Source organism: Colius striatus, chromosome 7 (genome assembly GCF_028858725.1).
Source record: "Colius striatus isolate bColStr4 chromosome 7, bColStr4.1.hap1, whole genome shotgun sequence".
NCBI classification, from domain to species: Eukaryota; Metazoa; Chordata; class Aves; order Coliiformes; family Coliidae; genus Colius; species Colius striatus.
The window spans coordinates 22,069,294-22,092,613 of record NC_084765.1 but is presented as its reverse complement, the minus strand read 5'-3'; the positions used below and the strand labels follow the sequence as shown (position 1 = coordinate 22,092,613).

Sequence of the window (23,320 nt, the reverse complement as noted above, 5' to 3'; positions counted from 1 at the left end):
GCCGTCACCCTCCGGGCCGGGCTCACCCGCACTCAAACCTGTGTGTCGGCTCCACCTCCCGGCTGTGCCACGGTACGGGCCGACGCGAGAGGACAGGCAGGGCCCGGGCCTGAGGGAACGCCTCCCGCAGCGCAGCGCCACCGTGCCCCGGCCGGGGCCTCAACGCCCGGCCCTCACCGGCCCCGACAGCTCCTCCCGCTGCGCCCCGGGCCGCCGTGTGCGGCTGCTGCAGTGCCCCCTGCCGGCAGGCGGCCGCCACACGGAGCGGGGGCGGCGCCGGAAGTGCGCGGCGAGGCCGAAGGGGGCCGCGGGGCGGCAGGACCCTTCCCTTCCGGGCGGCGGCAGCAGCCATGAGCGACGTGGTGGAGCAGACGCTGAGCGTGCTGCCCGGGCTGCTGGGCCAGCACGACTCGGGCGCCAGGCCGAGGAGCGCCGGCGCCTCTGGCAGGATTTCAGCAACCTCCCGGCTCGGGAGCCTCATCCGGAGCATCACGGCGCTCACCTCCAAGCATGTACGGGCTGCGGGCCGCGCGCCGGGCCGTGCCGGGCCAGACCTCCTGCGTCTCCCGCCGCGTCGCAGGGGCTGGGGGGCCAGCCCTTGCCTCTCTCTCTCACCCCTCCCTCCGGCCTCCCTGAAGAGCCGGCGCGGGCCGCCGAGGTGCCGCGGGCTCCGTGCGCGGTGGCAGGGCGACGGCGTCTCCCCTCAGCCGCGGGACTGGCTCTTACCGAGCTCCAGCACTCGACCGTAAACCTCCCTTAGTGCATATTCGTGGGTCGCCGCGTTATGCTGCCCTGTGAGGGGCACGGTATGGCGAAGTAACGGCCGCAAAGTGCAGCCTCTGTACTTAGAACAAGCAGCCTGGCGTCACTGCCGTAAATGAGGTGTACTCTGGGTTTGAGAATCCTATGGAATGTTGTTAAAGTATCTTCTTCGACTTCAGTTTCATGTTTTGCCTGCCAAATGTATGCGACATTAAAAGAAGTTTTAACTTTTCTAGGAAGAAGAAAAGTTAATCCAGCAGGAACTAACCAGTTTGAAAGCAACAGTTTCAGCCCCCAACACAACACTTGTAAGTTCTGTTAGTGGTTAGGCTGTGGGAACAGCAGACAAGAGTTGAAGCAAAACAGTGTTCTCACTCTTTTTGCCGGGTGGAGTGTACGGATTATTTGCGTTATAAATATTGTCACCAGTGAAAGGTACCAATGTCTGTGGTTTTGTAGCATGGTTAAAATAGTGAGGACACTGATTCTGTTTGATGTGGATGTTATGATACCCAGAGTTCATCTGTTGTTTCTGAAATAATCCAGACAGAAAAGCTACATGATGAACCACTTCTACTGAAGTGTGTTCTGTGTAGGCTGACATTATTACAGGTAGCTATGCTTTGTTGTATGCTGTGGTTTGGGTCAGTTGATGCATATCTCAGTCCCATGAGTGAAAATTTTTAAAGGGAGAATAAAGTTTTACTTCACATATAGTGGAAACCCATTCTAGGTTGCTGTAGTGATTGGTGAAAAATAACTTGCATTAGCAGTCTGATTGTTCTGCACTTTAGATAATAGTTTTCATATTAGTCATAAAGTACTACTGATCACGTGCATGCTAATAAAAATAAAGGAACAGCTGTAAGGGTAGTATATGGGGAGTTCTGCTCTTATAGTAAAAAATTAATTTATAGAGTCACAGAAGAGGTTCATAGCAAAGGAAAAATTATAAGCACCTTATTGAAAACATAAATGCCCATATGTTTATATGGATCAAGCCCTCTTCATTAGAATAGTGAAGAAATGTTAAAACATGGCTGACTTAATCTAGTAATTAATAAATTATTATCAATTTATTTTTGATTTTTTTCAGAGACTGATGAAAGAATGTATGGTGAGGCTCATCTATTGTGAAATGCTGGGGTATGAGTCTTCCTTTGGATACATCCATGCAATCAAGCTTGCACAGCAGGGAAACCTTTTGGAGAAGAGAGTTGGTATGTGCATGGAGCTGTAGCCTTAATAATATTCTGAAACTATATTTTAAAAGTTTCTTAGGATTTATAAATCATGTAAAAAAAAGCTTACTTAAAATGTTCTGCTTTCTTGATCTTGTTTCGTAGTCCCTCAGTCTTCCTTGAAAATAAATAAATCCTTAGTTTGTGAGCTGCCCTCAATTTGCTAGTAGAACAAAAGGCCATGGGAATTATTTTAAATCATCAGTTGTTCTTTCATAGTTTTCAATCAGTGCACAATAAATGAGATGTTAACCACAAATTTACGTAAAAACACATCAAGCTGAGAAGGAGTTTCTGTCAGGATCTGGTTTGTCTTTCAGGTACTGTAGTACAAGATTAGACAAAGATGTTCATGTCAGATGTTTGTCAGGGAAGTATTTTCTGGTTTAGTGCTTGTAGGGTTTTTTTTCCATTTAGAAAGTGTTGTAGGAAATGAGGTAAATTCAGAGATCATTAGTGCAAAAGTTTCTGAGGAAATCTGAATGGCTACTTCAGATTTCTTTGATTTTTCCTTTCCTGCCAGTGTGGCTATTGACTTGTGTCCAGTAGATTGAGTTTTAAGTAGCTGTCAGCCTGTCACATCTGGAGAATTTCCTTGCAGTTGCTGATTCAACTGCCTAGTGAAGACGTTTCTTATTGTTTGCAGAGAAAATGGTTTAACTCCAAGCAATACCATGTCTGCATACACGGAAGGAAGGCAGTGACTTGTGGGATATGCTTGTTTGATATCCTTTGCTTGAATTTCATCTGGATCATCCCCTGAAGTATTGGAGTTTCTGGGAGAATGCATTGCAAGCATGATTTAAAGTTTCTTTATCCCTGAGTAATGAAAGCCAGTGTGTAAGTGCTCTGGTAGGGATTAAGAAATTCTATCTTCACCAAACCTGGGAGGGTGGGTGGTAAGCTGTTTTGAAGCCACCTTGTGACCTCTGTGTCAGGAACCAATGTGTCTTGTTATTAATTGATTTGAGACCATTCCATACCAGGGCTCTTTCTAGAAAGCTTTGTTGAAGCAAGCAGCTTTTTTTTTTTTTTAATTTAATTTTTTTAAAATGTAGGTGACTTAAGAGTGTTTTGTGCCCAGAAAACTTTAAGCTTTGATGTGGTAAAAAGATGTTATGATGACTTTGCCTGTTATATACCAATGTTTTTATTAAGGATTTGTTGTCAGTTGATGCAATCAGGATGAGTTACTTTCTTACCCAATGTGGCCCTCAGTGAATGAAGCCAAATGGCATTTTTACACACGTACTAAGCTGATTACATCTATGATTTCACAAGCAGATAGCTCAATCTGATAGCCCAGACAGTGCACTTATTTATGTCTGAGTTGTTCATTTTCACCCTTAAACCTTGAATGAACCAAGACCTTTTTTAATATCCATCTGTGTAATACAAATATTGTTGTGAGTTGTGCCACACCCTCCTCACTTCCCTCTTCAAGTTCCTTAGTTTAAAGGGAAGAGAGGTCTTGAAGAAAAGGTCTTCTGGCAGGTTTCTGGGGTTCTAAAATTGTTTCCTCCTTGTTAAGAAATACCAAGGGAGTTTTTGGCATAGGATGGTGAATTTACTCTTCTATGTTCCAAGTTGAATATAAAATTTATTTGAAATGGAACTTTATTTTTTTTTTAAAAAGGGAGACAAGTGTAATGAAGTGCATTTGTGCTGTATAGTCTAGAAGTAATATGCTTCTCTCCATAGCTACTAATTCCTTTCTCTGAAGATACTAGTTTTCCAGGAAGTAATTTCTCACGTTGCTCTTTGCTACACTTTAGCTATAACAGTATCATAAGGTCTCATATTTCTCACACCTTATGAACTCTTAGCTGTTATTTGTTGAGCTTTTACTGCAACTTAAATGTAACTGGTTGCCTGGAAATAGAGTCTCTATAAAATATGAACCACTATCACTCAATAGTGAGTTTTTGTAATAGAGTTAACTCTTCTTGTATTACAGTCTTAAGTTTTCTGTCTTTAAGTTGTTTATTGCTTCAAAGTAGTAATGAAGGATGCTTTCCTTTGTAGGTTACTTGGCAGTTTCTTTATTTCTACATGAAAATCATGAACTGCTACTTCTACTTGTGAACACAGTTGTGAAGGTACAGTGTTTTTGGAGGTCTGGAGGTAAACTAAACTTGGACCATTTCTTCCTGTTTTGTCACACGTCATTTAAGCTATGTACCTGTCAGTTATGTTTTGCTCTCTTAAGGTTGCTGTTTCTTTGGTTAGCAATGAAAATTTGAAGTGTCTTTCCCTGACTTTTTCATTTAATCTTGGCATTTGTGCTATTGAAGCCATCTATTTAATTTTTTTTCAAAGGAGGTATACCATAACATTTCCTTTATAAAATGTATGTTATATTCATTCTCAACTCCAGGAGGAGCCATGCATGTATATTTCAATATTTTTTCTTTTAGCTGCCAGCAGGTCTTTCTTGGCTTCTTTGAGTTCTTTTGTTAATTTTGATAGAAAATGGAAATATGCTTTGAGCACTGAACATCTACTACCTAATAATATTTCATAGGTGTAATCTTCTCTATGACTGCCTCTTAACATGAAGCAACTGTGGCTTCTTGCATAATGATTACTTTTATGATTATGTTACAGTAGGCCAAAGTCACATAAATTATAGACTGAAAGGGATGCTAGTTTTGTTTTTGTTTTTTGAAAATGGTTCTGTAATCTATTAAAACCAGGTTTGAAACTAGTAAGAATGTAGAAGGAAGTGAAAAATGAGAGTCCACAAAGACCTAAACCAAAATGAGGACCAAAACCTGTCTGGGAAAAGTGGCAATAGAAAATAATGATGCCAGCTGGAAATCTTACATATCTAACTTTGTTTGGAAAACAGTGATATTCTTGTATTTCATGAATTCATCCATCCTTTTTTTTTGTTTAAGGTTAGTGAGCTATAGGTACTGGTTTTAATTTTATTTGGGATAGACTGTGAATTTTTATTTTTTCTTTTGTAAAACATTATGTGTAATTTGCATTTTCTTCTTAGGGAGTAGCTAAGATCTTCTTTTAGTGTAGAGAGATAATTGGCAATTACTTTGCTTGCTCTTTTTGCTTTTTCCTTTTCAAAAATTGTGCTAGATCAAAAGCACTAGAGAAAATACTGTTGAATTCTGTGATGCAACTGGGGACTCAGCATCGCTTTGCAATCATGAAGCTATTTCAGTGTACAAACAATGATTGTAGCTCTGTGTTAATCTTGCTTACGTTTAAAATTTGAATGTAGTTCTGTATGAGTGTGAGGAGCTGGTTGCTCCTTCTTCCTATATAAGAGAAAAGAACCTGACTAGCTCACTGAGAGCTGACCCCTCCTAAACAAAGACAACGGGATGTCTGGCAGCAGGGTGCTTGCAGTAGGTGGGCTAGATCCAGCCTGCTTCTGAAAGATTTGGGGTATGTCTGTGCAGAATTTAAAAGTCTAAATAAAACTTTATTGTCTTATTTCAATGATTGTTAACAGGACTTACAGAGCACTAATCTAGTAGAGGTGTGCATGGCATTAACCATTGTCAGCCAAATCTTTCCACGGGAGATGATTCCAGCTGTTCTTCCCTTAATAGAAGACAAGCTCCAGCATTCTAAGTATGTATTCATTTACACGATTCTAAGTGGCCTTGCATGGTTGAATGACTTAATTTTGTAGGTAGTTTTAATAAACTGGTGTTTTTTCTCAGACTTGCTGTCTCTAGTCACTACCTTCAGAAATTATTCCTTTCCTAGTTGTCCCTTAGATTTCTGTCCGATTTGTTTGCAGTCTTGATTGAGTACTGGATAGATATTAATTTTATTGTAACCAGTTTTGACAGGTAAATGTAATAGAATTGTAATTGAATTTATCTGCTGAAGTCCTTTTAAGAAATATGTTGATGAAGAAGTGTTTGTAGAGTAGATGGAGAAACAGATTAGGATCCTTGAAGTACTTCACCAATGCTTTTTTTAAAAATAGAGCTCTTTATAGAAACTTTGTTGAAAAGAGTGTATCTGCAGATATCAATATTCTTGAATTGTTTGATCCTTAATTTATAATATCCCATATTTATAATACCCCGTATGCAGAGGATAATATTGTATCACATTGATTACAAAGAGAACTGAGTAAATTACAGACAGGTATTTTTTTTGGAGCCACACATATAATAAGAGATAATCAGTGACCAATTTCATTGTTTATTTCATGGCAATACTTTTGAATTGTAAATCTGACATCAACTCCTATTACACTTCTAAGTTTGCTTTGTCACTTCCTCACTTAGATGCTATTTGCAAAGTCATTTGTTGTCAAATATGTAAAACATGGGTTCTCACCTATCTCCAAATGATGTTCTGGTGGCCAGCCGTATAATTTTACATTGCTGTAGAAGTAACAAATGCAAGTTGTTTTGTTGAGTACTTAAAATACACAAGCAACTTCATTTTGTTTTGTACAAATGTCATTTCTCTTCAGGGAAATAATCCGAAGAAAAGCTGTTCAAGCTTTATATAAGTTCTATCTCATTGCTCCTAACCAAGTTCAGCATATTCATGATAAGTTTCGAAAAGCCTTATGTGACAGGGATGCTGGAGTCATGGCTGCTTCTTTGCATATTTATCTTCAAATGATTAAGGTAGGCAAAGAATTAGAAGCAGAACTGAACTTAGGAGATTTTTAAATGGACAGTGCACTGCAGAAAAAATGTGAATTTGTTAGAAAAGTGAATTTATGTGCTCATGGTTATCTGTGTTGGGTTTATGCCTGCTGTCCATTTAGCTTGACAGATCCACTTCTTGCATGATCTGAATGCTTAACATCCCTGGCATCCTTTAGCTAGAGGATCTAACAGTGGATTTGCTGAAATTTGCTTGTATTTTTTTTTTTTACTGTTGTTTTCAAGTTACATTCACTCCCTTTGCAAACGTGTGAGAAAATAGAATAGATTTAAAGCAAAGAGCTTACAGGCACTGGAGGATGAGAGTAGAAGTTTGATTTGAAGAAATTAAACCATCAGTGTTGATATTTTGATCTTTCTTAAGTTGTGAAGTATTTTTACTTTTGAGATGCCGTATCAAAAGTTTTGAATTGTATTTCTTTCTCATTATGTAGGAAAACTCATCTGGATACAAGGACCTGACTGGGAGTTTTGTAACTATCCTAAAGCAGGTAGTGGGAGGAAAGCTCCCTATTGACTTCAACTATCACAGCGTGCCAGCACCATGGTTACAAATTCAGCTTCTAAGAATATTGGGACTGTTAGGAAAAGATGATCCAAGGTAACCAAATCTTTCTCTCTAATTAGTGTTTTGAAAGTACAAAGAGTACAGCAATGAATTGTACCTCACAGCTTACTGTGGAGTTTTTTTTGTAAGAGGCTTTCACTGTTGAACTTCTTATGTGTTTGTTAATCCATACACTGAGCAGATAGTTTTTAAACTGCAGAATTAATTTCTCAGCTTATGGATTGGCTAAACAGCTGATTATTGTGGAATATGCTTGAAATACATTTTTTGGACTTCCGTTAACGAGGTTACAAAACAACAGTGTGAAAATCCAGAGTAAGGACAGTTTAAAAAGTAGTGTCATTTTGTGAGGACCTAGTTACCTGTGATCATTTTCCTATTGATGTTTTGGGTTGGTTTTATACAAGGAGCAAGGGAGAAGTTTTTATTCTTGTAGTATATTAAATGTTTCTTTTGAAAGCTGAAAACATTTTGTTAGATGCCATTTAAAAACATGTTATAGAGCTTTTTTGTGTTAAAATGAATCTATGGATATGAATAATTGATCTCAATACTAGTATTTGAGCTGTTTGGTAAAATAAGTCAACGTGATTGTTAATGCTGCAAATAATTTAAAGTATTTTCTTTTTCAACAGAACAAGTGAATTGATGTATGATGTTCTAGATGAATCCTTAAGAAGAGCAGAGATAAATCACAATATTACATATGGTGGGTGAGGTTATTTTATGTAATTACCAGTATTTTGAAAGATTGAAAATGTGAGTAGTTGATTGTGCTAAAATGCTTACACAATACTTCTGAAAAATCTATTTACCTCTTTAACAAACTTGCCCCACTAGTAAATTGTAAAGAAAGAGATACATTGCTGTACAGCACAGTTGCCTATCAGTGAAGTAAAACATTTTTATTTACTGGGAATTCATCTTGACTTGAAAGCCGCTATCCTATGTTTGCGTTGTCTTTGCCCTTAAATACAGAAAGTCAGCTTCATGAAAGCTCTTACTGAACATTGCTGAAGCTGAAATAAATGGGAATACAAAAATCCCAGTAATACAGCTCTGTTTATTAGAAATGCCCAGATCTTCTTTTCACTGTCTTAAGAAAGACAGTAAGATAGATGCAAGAGTGACAGCATTACTTCTTTTCAGCTGTGTAGGGCTTTTCCTCTAACTACAGTTAATAAAAATTACACCTCCAGTGTTCAGTTATAGTGGTGCCTGTGAAAAGATGTTTTTGACACACATCTCAAAATTTCTAGAACGTGATAGAAGCTATGTTAATATCATTATCCTTCTCAGTAGAAGTTGTAGTATTTGATGCTACAACAAACCAAAAGGAATAGTTGCATTGGTAAGTTTTTTTTCTAATAAAAGGACGAACAATTGATTTGGATTTTTCTTTGCCTTCCCCTCCCCAGGTCTTAATAACTCGCCAGACACCTAGATCTGATGTTCTAGCACCCTACATTAAGAGCTGTTTCACTATTGAAAAAAAAGAATGAGAAGAGAATTGAGGTTTTAAAACAACACAGAGGGAGGAAAAAACCTCATGAATGTGGCCTGAAGCCCTAGGTGTCTAATGCCTACTTGATAGATGTTTTGTAAAGCATTGTGTGAGCTTCACTTTCACTAAAAAGGGGAGCTCTGGGGACTTTTTTTTTTTTTGGTAAATAATAAATGCGGAAACATCTGTCAGAAATTAAGTGTATTCAGTTCATTGCTTCTATTCTTTATACACAAGAACATACAAGAAATTGGGAAGTGTGTTACCTTGTAATCAAGGCAATGTGCACTTGCAATTGCCAAGAGTTAATTTGCATTAAACACTTCATGGGCCAAAGTGGGCAGCTTGTTATGATTTATACAAGGACATTGAGTTCAGATACGTGGTTTTTTTTGCATCTGTTAAGCTATTTATAAGATATTAGTTGATGGTCACAGACAAAATAAGTGTAATTCTAAGTGATTGGTCTTTGTTACACAAAGTCCTTGGTTATTCATGTTTCTTGCTTCTTATAGCCAATTGAATTATATGCTAATCTTTATCAATTAGGTTTGTAGTGCTTAAGATGAGTAGGTGGTTGGTTGTTGGAAAATTCAGTTAAGGACTGAATTAAGAGAATTGAAAATTATGTCGTGATTTTAAGTGTCAGTTAATTTGGTCTCAATATTTGTCCAAACTGTTGCCACAAAGGATGAATTACTTTTTTGTGGTTTTCTGTTTACTTCTAGCTTTTCCTCAAACAACTGTGCACAGTTGTTTGGATTTTTAAAATAAGAATATTCTTGGGATGTTTTTGGGTGTTTGTATTAGCTAAGAAATATGCATTATTGAAAAGTGTTTTGTCTCAAATACTTTATAGTTGCCCATTGAATTTCTAAAGACTGTGCCAGTCCAGTCCCTTGAGCAACTATAGGAGACTTCAAGGTTGGAAGAACTTCAAGGAGAGAAAGTTGTATGCACAATGGCAAAGGCTAGTAAAAAGTATGTATATACTAAAGGAGATAGTCTTTTATCCTGTTTTTACTTGTGTTGGTAGGTACTCTGCAGTTAGATTCTGTGGGATTGGGACAGCATTGCAATTCTTTGAGGAGTCAATGAGTCTGTTTGCTTGTTAAAAATTTTTGCATTGCAGAAGTACTTAATACACATATTAATGATGTGTCTTTTCTCCTCCTCTCCACAGCTATCTTGTTTGAATGTGTCCAAACAATTTATACCATTTATCCCAAATATGAGCTACTTGAAAAGGCTGCAAAGTGCATTGGAAAATTTGTTTTATCACCCAAAATTAATTTGAAATACTTAGGTAAGGATGCCTGATTTCATGAAGGTGTTTTTAATTTGGTCATAGTACTATGCATTCTCTTAATCCAATCACATATATTCTAGGTTTAAAGGCTCTGACCTATGTTATCCAGCAGGATCCTAATCTGGCCCTTCAGCACCAGATGACAATAATTGAATGTCTGGACCATCCTGATCCCATTATTAAAAGGGAGGTCAGTGAATTTTTAAAAATTAAGTTAGTTTTTAAGTTGGATGATAGGTTTTATAAAATAGGTAGTTTGAAAAAGCAGAGTGTGCCTCAGTTATTGTGGGAGAACAGTTACAAACAATATTGATGTGATAAGCTGTGTAGATAAGCTGTGTGTTTTGTTTAAGACTTGTCAAATAAAGATAGTTGATAAAATTGCGTCATACTAAAGTGTTTGTGTTTGCCTTTTTTGAGTCATCAGTGCCTATTAAATATTTCTTGCTTTCTCTTTCAGACCTTAGAGCTTCTTTATAGGATTACAAATGGACAGAATGTAATTGTCATAGTTCAAAAGATCCTTGACTACCTAAAAGAAAGCAAAGAAGAATATGCTATCATGAACTTTGTTGGCAAAGTAGCGGAACTAGCTGAGAAATATCCTTTTATTTTTCCGAAACTTGAAGTCAGAGCTTAGCCAAATGTGTCATTTGTACCTTTCAAACAGCTTTCGTGATCTTTTGAAGTAGAAGGGATTACAGCTGTGCTTTCTACTCTTTCATGTGAAAAAAAAAATGCAAAAGAAAGTGCATACTAGAAGTACTATGGTGGGTTTTGTATTTCACCAAGAGAAAGTAGTGGCACTCAAAATACTTAATTTTAGCTTTGGAGTTTAGCATTAAAACTTTGTGTTTTAAAATGAAAGCTTTGAAGTCTTATACCATGACGTGGAGGGAGATGCTTGGTGCTTCACTGAGTGCAGTTCTGTAATTGTGGGAGTGATCAGAGAACTCTTGGTGTGTAGATTTTAAGAATAATGCACTTCATTAGAAATAAAGATTCTTTAACTATACCAAAAAGATGGAAGTGATGTTTAGGGGTTCGGCATAAGGTAGACATTGCTGTTAGACTTGCCATTGGTTTCTGTATGTATTTTTGCCTGATAACTTGAGCTGAAAGCTCTTTATAACAGAGCGCCATCTTACCATCCTCTTTATACACTGCTTGGCACACAGAGTAGTGTTAAAAAAACACCAAACCTGTATTCATGCAGTATGCAAGAATGAGACAACAATATTGATGTTTCTGTACTATTGAAAATTTCTGCTAGGTAAGTTTGAATTTTCAAGATTTTTTTGAGAGAAGACAGAATCTTAACAGCCAAAGTTGGCAAAAGCTGATCAAATTTTAAATAGATAGAAATACTGCTTTCTGTGAAGTAGTTAAAAATGTTTGTTTTCCAGTAAATCAACAGCAAAACACTGCTGAAAAGAACAGCTAGTCTGTCATTGATGAAGTGATATTGAGTAAAGAATTAAAACGATTATGCTGGAAAGCTAACACTGAACAAGTGTGAAGTTTAAGTACAGTGGGACAGGTTTCCAGAGATCCTGATGTGAACGTGTCTGTTCCTACTGTGTGAAGTCTGCTGAAATTCTTAGTTTTCATGGCATTTATTCATGTACAACTTAAGATGTATTGATTGACAAGCCAGAAAATTGCACATAATGGATAGCTTTGAAGTTCATGTGCAAGCTTTTTCAACGGGGCAATAACTTGAGATTTCTCTACCTAACCGTCAGTTTCCATCAAGTTTACAGGAAACACTTTATAAAAGATACAGGAATATTATTAGTTAGATTGAGCTATTTGACCATCAGGCCTCCAGTGTATCGGAGAAAGCAAGATGGGTAGCTTGTTTGTGGAAGATTTGTTTCCTTAGGAAATGCACTAAAAAAGAAAGTACAAGTTGTGCCTTAGCACTTAATTCCTTAACATCTGGACACGTATTCCCCTAGCAATGAGTGGTTCATCCAAACAATGAATGCTGTGTTTTCAGTTGGGGGTGATGTTGTGCACCCTGATATCCCAAACAACTTTTTGAGGCTGTTGGCTGAAGGTGAGTAACTCTGAATGTTCTGAAGAATTAGACATGTTCCTTAATCACCTGGCCATTTTTCTTAAAATGCACTTTGAATCACTTGATGGGAGATGTTATTTTCATTCCAGGTAAAGTATGTATTGTTTTCTATCTAGGATTTGATGATGGAAAGGAAGATGGTCAGCTACGAATGTATGCAGTACAGTCTTACTTAGCATTACTTGAAGAGGAAGATGCATTGTACCCACAGAAATTCCTTCAAGTTATGAGCTGGGTAAGGTAGACACGGGGTCAAAATTGAATACACAGATGAGGAAACTGTCAAAGGGGGTGATCTTTTTAAATACTTTTAGCTGCTTTGTTTTTGATCATGAATATTGTTTTTTTGCTTGAATTCAAGATAATATACTGAAATCTAGTGTCCTCTTTTTGATGCTGAATGACTACTTAGGTCATCATAGTTTGTAAAAAAGCCGACTTGCTCCTTTTAAGGTAGGTGACTACTGGAATGGCATAGCAGCAACATGAGGCTTAATGCATGCTGAGAGACTTTACATGTTCATCAGAATTAGGCCAGATGTGGTGGAATGCATTTTTAGCCTTGCAAGTGACTGGCCACATGCTAGGCTACTGTGGTCTGGTACCTGGGTGAGCTTCAGCTTCCACCCAAGGAAGGGGCTGCGGTATGAGTAAATCGTGTCTTAGAAGGGCCTAATTGCTTTGTTTAGCTTTCTTTTTGAATCAACTATTGCATTTTTAAGAAATTGCAAGTTGGAGTCTGCTGAAGGAAGCACAAAGAGAATTTCAAGCTTTTGACATTTAAAACACAAAATGGTGAATAAATAATTTGAACATGTTTAAATAATAGTTTATTGAATGTGAGGTGGATTTTATTGTGTTATTTAGTACTGTATTCTAGTTTCAAGACTGCAAACACTGCTGTATAACTAAATGCATATTTTGTCTGTTCTTTGTGACTAGGTGTTGGGGGAATATTCCAGCCTTGTTACAGATGTTGATCCAGAAGTTATTTTGACAAAGCTACACAGCCTGCTGAAGAAGACTTTTGTTACTTCTGAAACTAAAGCGTGGATAATGGCTGCAATCACCAAGATAGCATCACATACCTCCTGTTCAAAAACAGTTGACAAATTAATCCAAGAATTCAGCAACTCTCTAGATACCTGCATGAGACAATATGCCTTTGAACTGAAGCATCTGTGTGAAGACAAAGCACTGATGAAAAACTTGCTTCCATTTGATGCCTGTTGCAATGACATGGTGGTAAGACAGCTGCAATGTGTGTTCTTCATGAACCTCTTAGTAGTTCAAGGGCTTGAATAGTTTGGTAAAAAAGTATTTTCAAAATGAATGATATTTGATGGTTATGACTGATGCCAGTCTTTTGTCTGCTGAAAGTGAGTTTTCAGAAACATACGTTTTCATGCATATGTGATGAGTTGTAATGTTTATACTGAAAGATGAAGAACTATGGTGTTCAACTGGCATAGCTTTTAACAAAATGATTATGTCATACGGTGATTTTTTTAAGACATGTTAAATCTGCTTTAGTGATACAATACAGCTTTTTAATTCAAAGGAGTTACTTCCTTAGAAACTACTGATTGTCATACTGAAATGTCCATAATAAATGATAGAAAGCAGTATTGATATTGCTGAGATTTTTGAATTAAGTATAATCATATAACAATATGATCAGCTGTTACAGGAAGAACACTCTGTTTTTTTATTGTTTAGAAAAAAAAATCAGTGAGGGGAATAAAGTTACAAATCTCTATCTCAAAGTCTATTTTGACATGTTTGCTTAAGATCTGTTAATAGAGCAGCTTTACTGGTAGATATCGGAAATGTGAGACACAAGATCGTGATTTGCTGATAAGACACAATGCTGTTCTGGTAATGTCAGGCTCATACAGAAAACATTTTCATTCCTTTCTCACTTCTCTGAATTCTGTGTAGGTAGATGCTTCCTTGTCTTTCCTGGATGGGTTTGTGGCTGAGGGACTCGGTCGTGGTGCAGCACCGTATAAGCCTCATCACCAGAGACAAGAGGAGAAACTTTCTCAGGAAAAAGGTGACTGGTGGTTTATTGCATCTATGAAATAGCTGGTAAATTACCTGATAAATGTTAACAAACAATCCAAATGTACAGTTAATATTATTTCTTGAAGTAATGCTATATTAATAAAGCTCTTGTCTGTAGGATTGACTAAGTTCAACTTAGATTTTAGTTTGCATCTGTCTAGCTGGTCTGTTTAAAGGTCATTCATCATAGGTTGCTGTTCTGCAGATGAGATCACGTTACTATAATCTCTGCCGCTCTCTGGGACTTTTGGGATCTGTGGAAATTTATGGGGATTATTAAAGTGAAAGCAAAGGGTTCCTTACTTTTGTTGAGCACTTAGTCTTCATTGTAGAATTACAGTTTGCAATAATTACCATTGTAAACTTATGGTACCAATCTTACATTTCTTAGCTAGTATAAGTACGGATTAGACTGCAATATGTGCTGTCCATTATTTTAAAATACCCCAACATTTTACCTATAATATATTTTAAAGAAGATTTTTTTTACCTGTGCAGTTTAATGCATGCAGTAAATAATACTGTCCATTTGCTTATATGTGTAGCTTGGCAGAATGTAACACTTTTTCTCAAATAATTATAAATTCAGAGTTGTACAAACACAGCATCCACTTTAAGCTTCTTAGAAAATTCAAAATTTCGGTGAAGACATGTTGAACAAGGTCAACTATGTTGAAGCTGAATATTCTATACTGTTTTTCCCATGCAAGTAAAGCCCAGTGAGGGGTAAAATCTACTGTATATCAGACTAAGCCCATAATAGTGCTTCATACTGAGGTGTAGAGAATGAAATTAGTGGTCTTTACTGCTGAAGAACATCTGTGCAGCACTCTGGTGCTTGCAACATTCTTACAGTTTTGCAGGGAAGCCATTGTAGGAATTGGATTATGAACCACTGGTTTTTTTTCTCACTGATCATGAGTACTGATTAGCACCTTCCACTGATACATAAATATTCTAGGATGTAAGATATAGATGAGGCATAATATTCAGGGATATCCTAGAGCGGGAGTCCACTGAGTGTATTGATAACTTTGTTTATAGATGACTAAATTTGTGGGTTCATAGAGTTTGAGTAACTTTACAAATACAATGTTTGTCACAAAGCCACTTGGATCTCTGTTCCTTCTTGCTTTTTGATAGGACAGAACACTTCCTTAGTACTGTGTTCTTCTTTATCAGGACACTCTTCCTGCTGCTTCACTTTGCTGGGAAGAAGAAAGTGTAAAGCAGGAGTGGAGATGAGAGAGAGGCACTATACCCCTTGATAGTTTCAGTGCTGTAGAGGAGAGTCTTTGCTCTGCTTCCTGTTAACAGTAACTGATTATATTGTAGTCCAAAGCAAGTTTTAGAAGCTATTCAAACTGCATTTTAATTTGTGAAATGTAGCTAAAGTATCTGGTTGTGAATCCTAATTTCGAAGTCTTAGTGAAAATGATTTATCACCTAAGATAAACACCAACAAATGGGAAAGCTCACTTATTTAGATCCAATGCAGTACTTCTATCTACAAATACTAAGCATTGGCAGGTATTTCAGTGATAGACTGTAAAGTCATTATTTCTGTTTAATTTTAGTATTTAAAACCAAATACCAAATGGATACATGTGTTAGAGAAATCCTCTGTGTATCTAAAACTTACTTGAGAACAGAAACGTGATCCTGAATGGGGAGCCAGGGAAGTGCAGTGGTACAGCATCTCTATTTGCAGAAAATAGATTTCTTTCTTAGCCTTTTATGCCTCATTGTAACTTTAGGATTCTGTCTATCTTGCAGCTCTGAATTTTGAACCCTATGGATTGTCACTTGCTTCAAGCATGTCCTCGTCAGGCATCACCGGCAGACAGTCCCCCACTGGTTTATCTTTTGGTTCTGATACTTCTGGTAATAGCGCTGAGACAGGGCATAAAGAGTGAGTTAATTTGTGTTTGGAATGAAGTACGTTTAAGCTTCTCTTGTCGATATCACGTGTCTTTGCTTCTTCATTACGTGGAACTAAAAATACAGTTTAACTTGGAAACCTCTGTCATGTAAGAAGAAATTCAGATGATATCTTCCATGAAATAGAAAAAAAACTAGTGCAGTTAGACTGTTTTTCCACTTTGTTCACAAAGTACAAATGAAGTGATAGCTAATGCAATAAAATTGGAACAGGATTACCTGATGATTACATGATTAAGTATTTTTTTCTTGGCTGCTGCTTCTTACAGGCTATGCTTACTTTTTTAGGAGCTTACAATACTGTGCCTTTTAAGGAAACTTCTCTAGAAAAGTGAAGCTAAGAGTCAGTGTAAGATACTCCTTAAGTTTTTGAACAGTACAAGTAAATTCCATATCCATGCTTTCATACAAATTAACACATTCATTTGTACTCTGGCAAAGTGGTGTGCAGGAAACCTTGGAAATGTTTTTCAGATTCTTTAACCTGTTTGTTTAGGAAATTTGAGAGGGACTTTTGGATGTAGGACTTGCAGCATTTAGCCTGTGTCTGTTAAACTAACTTCTGCTAGAGTTGAGGATATCTGAGAATATGAACACTGCTCATAAGAAAAAAAAACCCCACTTTCTAGGTCTCTTCTAATTTTCTGTCTCTTACAATGACTTAAATTATTTTTTCAATCAGCAATAGAACTATTTAAATATACTTAGAGATTCCCAGAATCTGTTTTCTGGGGAGAAAGACACCATGCTGCTTGTACTCACTTGTTAAAACAATCGTAAATATGTGATAAATGTAATGTGAAACTATGGATGGAGTTGTCAAACCCAGTCCACTACTGATTGCAGGTGTCTATTGCTGACTTTGTCCTAAGTATAGACTTATGCTATACAGCCTGGTCCAAGTTTGCATTTGCTGGATGTTTTAAAAGTAATGAATGACATCACTAATGTAGAACTTAATGCAGATGCAAAGCAATGTTAATTGATGTTCCACCACTCTGAGTATATCAATATAGAAAAGTTGTGAATAGTGTTTGAAGCAGAGTGTTGGGATGCTTTTAGGAGTGTGATGTTCATATGGTTGATCCTGCTGTGTTTCATTTGCTTTTTTAGGACAAATACTCTGAAACTTGAGGGAGTACGCAAACTATGGGGGAAAGAAGGCTATCTTCCCAAGAAAGAAAACAAAGTAGGGAAAGAAAATGAGACACAAACTGTTTCTTGTGGCAGCTTATTAGCAGGACAGGTGGGTGATCCTCCTGCATTGCAATCTGATCAGGTTGCCAGCCTCTCTGAGGAAGATAAAGAGAAGCAGCAGTTAGCATCAACTTTGTTTATTGGGCTCGGATCAAGTGCTGGTGTCAGTCTGGTAAGTGGTTCTTCTGGGACTTAACAGTTAGAGTTTATATATTGCCTTATTTAAAATTATGAATATTTATATGCAAATGGAGATCAAATTAGTGTTGTGGTTAAATGAGGGAAAAACCCCAAGTCGTTGAAAAACTGTTGAAAATTACTTTTGTAATCTGGTAATTTGTTAAATAACCTGAAATGGGTTGGATATTACTTTGTGAAGCAACATCTGGAGATCTGATTCAATAACTAGAATTTCCTTCTGTTTACATGTTGTACCTCAAGTTTTAGGCTCAGTTTTCCACAACTATTCCTTTACTCAACTTTGCAGAGTGGTTGATAATCCTTTGGCAGTAAGGCCAGAGCTTGATGCCCTGTGTCAAGACCATTTTTTATTTATTTGTGGTAATACGTGGAACATAAAAAGATTGCCTAATGGTGAATTCTTTAAAGATTGTCATTATCTTAGCCAGATCAAATATTGGAAGTTATCACTGGTATTACCAGGAAATTTTTACCAGTGCTTGCTTTTTGATAGGAGCTTTTATTTTATATTTTAGAGAACCTAGAGTCATGCTTGACATTGTAGACTAACCCTATACCCAGTAAGAACTACAACAAAATCCAATTACTGTATCCATTAAAATGTTTATAACTATTTGTATTTGTCATCTGAGTTGATTCTTTGACCATTGTTTGTCCTTGCTTACTGTGTTTCATGCTGTTGGCAGCTGATGCTAGAAACTTCCCCAACCTTTTTTTTTTCATTTTTACTTTTTATTTACAGATGGGGAAAGCAGACACAGCTACTCAGAAGTTCAAAAGAAAATCAAAAATAAATGAAACTCAAAATATTGAGGAGGCCTCAGGTTTCCAGAATAGTGCTGCTTCAGATTTTGGCCCCTTACTTGACACAGTACCTGCTGACATAGGAGACTGCGAGGGAAATATATGCACAAGGTTAAGGAAAGCCTCCCTGGGTTCTTCAGACACTGTAGAAGATAATTTAGCATTTGAAACACCTCAGTCCCTGAAAGAATCTGATCTGGATGACAGACTTTCAGATAGTAGACTGTCACAGTCATCTTTGTTTGCTGATAGTAATATTGAAATTTTTCAGCCTTCCCCAAGTTCTCAATGGGAAAGTGCCAGTAAAACACCACTGATCCCTTCCTTACCAGAAGAGCTAGAAGAGCTCACCCACTCTGAAGTAGCAGAACTCTGTCAGAGTGATGCCTTAGCTCTGTATTTATGTAAAGTGTGGACAGACGACTCTCTGTTGCTCACTGTTTTTGTTTCAAATAAAACCACTTCTGCATTTAATGCTGTGAACTTAGTGTTTGAAGAAGCAGAACAGTTTCAGGTAAGAAACTTTCTAGTTTATTTCAAATTCACTTGAAACTTCTTCCTTTTCACTTGCATTTAAGTGTGCAATATTTGATTTAATGTAGTAGCTGTGCCTTTTTCTCAAAGCATTTCCTTAAAACCTTTGGTATGGCTATTACACACAGGGGTGGTGAAAAAAATCTCAGTGCTAAACTTAATGTCCTTTGGTATAAAAATTAGCATTTCACTTCTTCAGTTCACCTTGATTTTGTTTCCTACCACTTGCCTCTGTAAAACAAATACATATGATTTTTCAGTTCTAAATTAAACTTTTCCCTGGAGTTTAGGACTGGATGCAAACCTAACCAGTCACGCTCAGAATGGTGTGACTGGAGTTGCCGAAGAAATTATTGTGTAACCTTTCTTGTTCGGGTGAAACTATTGGCCTTCTTCATTCATTTTTCTCTGAATAGGCAGACATCATGCAGTTTCTTCCTTCACCTAAAACTTTCTAAGCTTGCTTAAGGGTTTTTTTTTTTTTTCCAAAGACATCAGTCATATTTCAGTTTTGTTCTCCTGCATTCAGTTGGTGGAGGAGTCATTTTGACATTGGCCACATCTGTGATTTAAGTGTGGTTGGTGAAAGCATGTGGTAGTCATGGTTAAAACTTCACTTAAATTTTGGAAAGCTATTTAGGAATTGCCTGTTGGCATGACTATCCACACATTTTGTGGAAAGAAACACAGGAAAACTGGAGACAGCAAATGGTAACTGGATAAAGAGAATTAAGCAGAATGTTTCTTTTGGAATTCATTTAATCAAGGAACTACTGATTGGTTATGAAGTCTTCTTCCCTCCCATTTCTGGCTGAATCGAACCTGCTATGTCATTGATAGAAAGTCTGTGTCTAATTTTCCAGTGTAATATACAAAAGTAAGCAACATTGTGACATACCACAAGCTATATATTTTTGTATATTAATTTATTTTGAGACTGAGCTACAGAATTCAGGTTCTTGGTCATCAATTCTTGGTCTCCCTGAGCATTCATTTGGCGTGTGGAAGGCAGTTGGCAGAAAGAGATCAGTTTCCTCAGTGTTTTAATTCTCACAGAACTTTTGTAGATGCTATTGATTTATCCTTGATGAGAGCTGAGAAATAGTAGCTCTGTTCACTTGCCAAATAATCCAAGAAAATCAGTTGAAATAAGAGGCACTTAGACAATATTTTGGCTGTATCTTAGCACTTACACAACTTGACAGCAAGACTTGTATTCTATAATCTTTTTAAAAAAATATATAGATTTTGGAGAGTCCCACGTACCACTTTCCTGTGATTGAAGCTCAAAGTGTGGAACGTTGCCAGAAATGTGTGTGGATGAACAAGATCTGTACACAGGGAGTTCTTTCTGGCTCTGTTGATTACCAGTCAGAGATGGAAACTCACCTTGAATTTTCAATAACTTTATCATTGTTGGACTTCATCAGGTAAATAAGATAAGCTGCAGCTTCTAAAAATGTGTGTGGTCAAAAAAATATTAGACAAGGGCAGAATGAGTTGCATATTAACTATGAAAATATAAAACTTCATCTTGAGCAACTAATTTTCATTTTCTTGAGATGACTATTAAAGATAGTGTGTGGTTATGCTTATAAAACGGGATAAAAAGCAGTATAAATGCAGTGAGAATATTTACGGTAGTTGCAGGTTAGAATTGTCTTGAACTTCAGAATGTGTTTTTGGGAAGGCTAGCAGAACTAAGTGAACAGGAGGGCTTACTGGGTTAAGAAATAGCCTAATCTAAACATGTCAACTGAACCAGGTGATTTGAGTACAGAGATTCGTACATTATATGAAAGACTGACAACTTTTGCAGAGGAAGAAGAAAGCTCATTCTTTTCACTTCTGAACATGGCTTTTATTTTAGGAGTAGAAAAAACAAGTCTCCTTTTTCCAGTAGACTTTTCTGGTATATAATGAAATCTACTGTGTTTTCCATAAGAAAGCCTGGCCCTCGTTTAACTTGATTCATCTCTTTCACTGGGCAAATAAGGCAATTCACTTGGATCTCCCATTTACATACAATAATGTATTTTTGTTAGAATTTGAAAATGTAAAACTAGGAATAGAAACTTGTAAAAAAAAGTTAACCTGGGAAGAGAAGGGATTTGTTTTAGCTAATGTGTATTTGCTTATTACTGACTCCTTTGTCCCGTTGCTTCCAGATATAGTATTTTGAGAGATCAAATATATTCTGAATAATATAACTTATTTTGCTAAATGTGGGGAACTTATTTTTAGGCCAATGGCAATAACTACAGAAGACTTTGGGAAGCTGTGGTTGTCCCTTTCCAATGATGTGAAACAGAATATTAAAATGCCATCTTCTCAAGATTCCCTGCCAGCAGCTCTGAATACATTGCAACAGAAGCTGAAACTCCATATAGTTGACATTATAGGTGAGTGCAAGTGTACTGTAAAGTTGCTTATCCCAGGGAAATAAGTACATGGAAGCAGGTATCTTTAAGGCAGAGAATGTTTAGGGACATGATAAACACAGCAGCATTGTCATATGGACTTTACTTGCCTTACTTGGGGGTCTATGTGAAGATCTGATGTAAAGGTACAAGTGTACAGCATACAGTAAACTTTATCAAGGAGCAAACTCTCACACTGTAAAGAGTTTTGGACAAGACAAAAGAATGGGAATGAAGCTATATGACAGATATGAAGCTGGGATTGCATACAGGAGGCATGATTTTTGATGTTAAGAGAAGTGCAGGGGTAAGAGTAAAAGAGAACAGCGGAAGTGAAGTTTGAGAGAAAGAACTATAGCTACTGTTACTTGTTAATTGTTACTTAATTTTTTCTATGACTTCTATTGTTTTAAGGTAATGAGGGAATACTGGCATGCCAGCTACTTCCATCTGTGCCCTGTCTGCTCCACTGTCGTACTCACTCAGGGATGCTGGCAGTGTGGTTCAGATCGCCGTGTTCTGCTCTTCCAGATGGTTTGCTCTATCAGTGTCAAAAGGTGATGGAGGAATCCTAATAACAATAGCGCCTGCCTTAATCTATTTGGTGTGTGAAAAGATTTGTACAGTTGCACAGGTAATTACCAAAGCTGAATTCAGATGCTGCTGCTCAGAAGTTTAAAAGTTTTCTTCCAGCTGGCATGTGTCAAGTGGACTTGTGGGGGAAGAAGGATGACCTAAATTACGCCTGCAAAAAAACATGCTCAGGACTGTACAGGGACTAACAAGTAATCCATTAAAGTATTGTTACCTGTTTAAGTGAAATGTATATTTCTTAATTTTCTTGTAAATGACTGAAAGTATTTATTTTTGTTATGCAGCATTTATAAATGCCAACAATTATTTCTCATAGCAACTACTTAAATATGATTTTAAAGAAAAGATATCTCCATTATGAGGTCAAACTTGATCATTTATCAGGATCATCTCATTTTATTTTGATAATTTTTCTAAAGCTATTTTTAAGCACTGCTGGCAACAAGACCCATATTGGTGGTTATATAAAGTAACTTATGTAGCAACAGATGCTTGTTTTGAAAATAGTTAAAAGGTTTTAGTGAACAACATGCTTCCCATGATCTTTGATGTTTACCATGTAAGTGATAACATCTAAGTAGGTTTTTTTATAGGAGGCATCCCCGCCTCCTGAAGGATGATCTAAGGCAGTTCAGGTTAATTCCTGTCTGCAGTTCTTCCTGCCTCATGTTTCAGTCATGTTCCCTTTCCTTAGGGATCTGTGACAGTCACTGAGTGTGCACGTCGAAAGATAAGCTTCATGTGAGTAAAGTCTGACGGAGCTGGGGGTAGTTGGCTAGTGGATGTGTTCATTGCTCTCCAGTCAATCCTTTGGACAATATCTTTGTCTGTGAAAACTCCCGTGAAGGAAATTTTCATTTATTTTTACTTCCAATTGTTTATAACCTCAGTATGACTCCAGACCTTTGACTTGCACAGTAGTGGCTGTTTTGTTGCAGTTCTCAGTCAGGCATAAGAGATCTAAATCATAGAACCATTTTGGCTGGAAAAGACCTTTAGTATTGAGTCCAGCTGCTAACCTCTCACTGCCAGGCCCACCACTAAACCATGTCCCTCAGCACTTCATCTGCACTTCAGTCTGAGCAGCTTACATGATAAATGTGCCTGTCTAGATTGTTTCCTTCTTGAAATAACCTCATAGTCTTGAAATTCCATCAATCTTAATTTCTTTAGATTCTAACGAAAACTTTAATACTGTTTGATATTATTTATAACTGGTCATGGTTTTTTATTTAAAAACATCAAAGATTGTACACACAGTTCAGACCTGGTATAAATGGAGTCTACAGTGGAATTCACTTTGTGTTTATTATTAACAAGCAAATTCTTTATTATAATTCAGCATTTATCTCACCTGCTAAGCACTGGTTGTAAAGGAAAAGAAAGTATTCCATTACTTTGATAATATTTTGGTAAATGTTTATGTAGTCATCA

The 23,320-nt window shown here is 37.2% G+C and overlaps 1 protein-coding gene across 6 annotated transcripts; it reads left to right on the top strand.

Moving 5' to 3' along the window:
* Nucleotides 1-324: 324 nt before the first annotated feature.
* Nucleotides 325-22,108, top strand: AP4E1 (adaptor related protein complex 4 subunit epsilon 1). Of its 6 annotated transcripts, none has more exons than XM_061999746.1 (21): nucleotides 325-512; nucleotides 999-1,070; nucleotides 1,859-1,982; nucleotides 4,029-4,102; nucleotides 5,479-5,600; nucleotides 6,463-6,622; nucleotides 7,099-7,265; nucleotides 7,868-7,941; nucleotides 9,920-10,042; nucleotides 10,126-10,235; nucleotides 10,506-10,645; nucleotides 11,995-12,107; nucleotides 12,245-12,363; nucleotides 13,071-13,373; nucleotides 14,070-14,184; nucleotides 15,972-16,107; nucleotides 17,250-17,505; nucleotides 18,277-18,852; nucleotides 20,118-20,302; nucleotides 21,117-21,274; nucleotides 21,707-22,108. In XM_061999746.1, the coding sequence occupies exons 1-21, from the start codon at nucleotides 351-353 to the stop codon at nucleotides 21,865-21,867; spliced, it is 3,450 nt and encodes a 1,149-aa protein (XP_061855730.1). In that variant the 5' UTR covers nucleotides 325-350; the 3' UTR covers nucleotides 21,868-22,108. The 6 variants fall into 6 exon arrangements, with proteins under 6 accessions (XP_061855730.1, XP_061855734.1, XP_061855731.1 ...); XM_061999750.1 differs by lacking the exons at nucleotides 325-512; nucleotides 999-1,070 and adding exons at nucleotides 2,650-2,843; nucleotides 4,700-4,903 and having other exon boundaries at nucleotides 1,926-1,982; XM_061999747.1 differs by lacking the exons at nucleotides 325-512; nucleotides 999-1,070 and adding exons at nucleotides 2,650-2,843; nucleotides 4,700-4,903 and having other exon boundaries at nucleotides 1,926-1,982; nucleotides 4,029-4,127.
* The last annotated feature ends 1,212 nt before the right edge of the window (nucleotides 22,109-23,320 follow it).

What these genes read in the sequence shown, in the direction of transcription:
- AP4E1 (XM_061999746.1), top strand. Translation starts at nt 351, where the DNA reads ATGAGCGACGTGGTGGAGCAGACGCTGAGCGTGCTGCCCGGGCTGCTG. An exon ending in TTGTGAACACAGTTGTGAAG is followed by an intron (nt 4,103 to 5,478) that starts GTACAGTGTTTT and finishes GATTGTTAACAG; the next exon opens with GACTTACAGAGCACTAATCT. An exon ending in AAATCACAATATTACATATG is followed by an intron (nt 7,942 to 9,919) that starts GTGGGTGAGGTT and finishes TCCTCTCCACAG; the next exon opens with CTATCTTGTTTGAATGTGTC.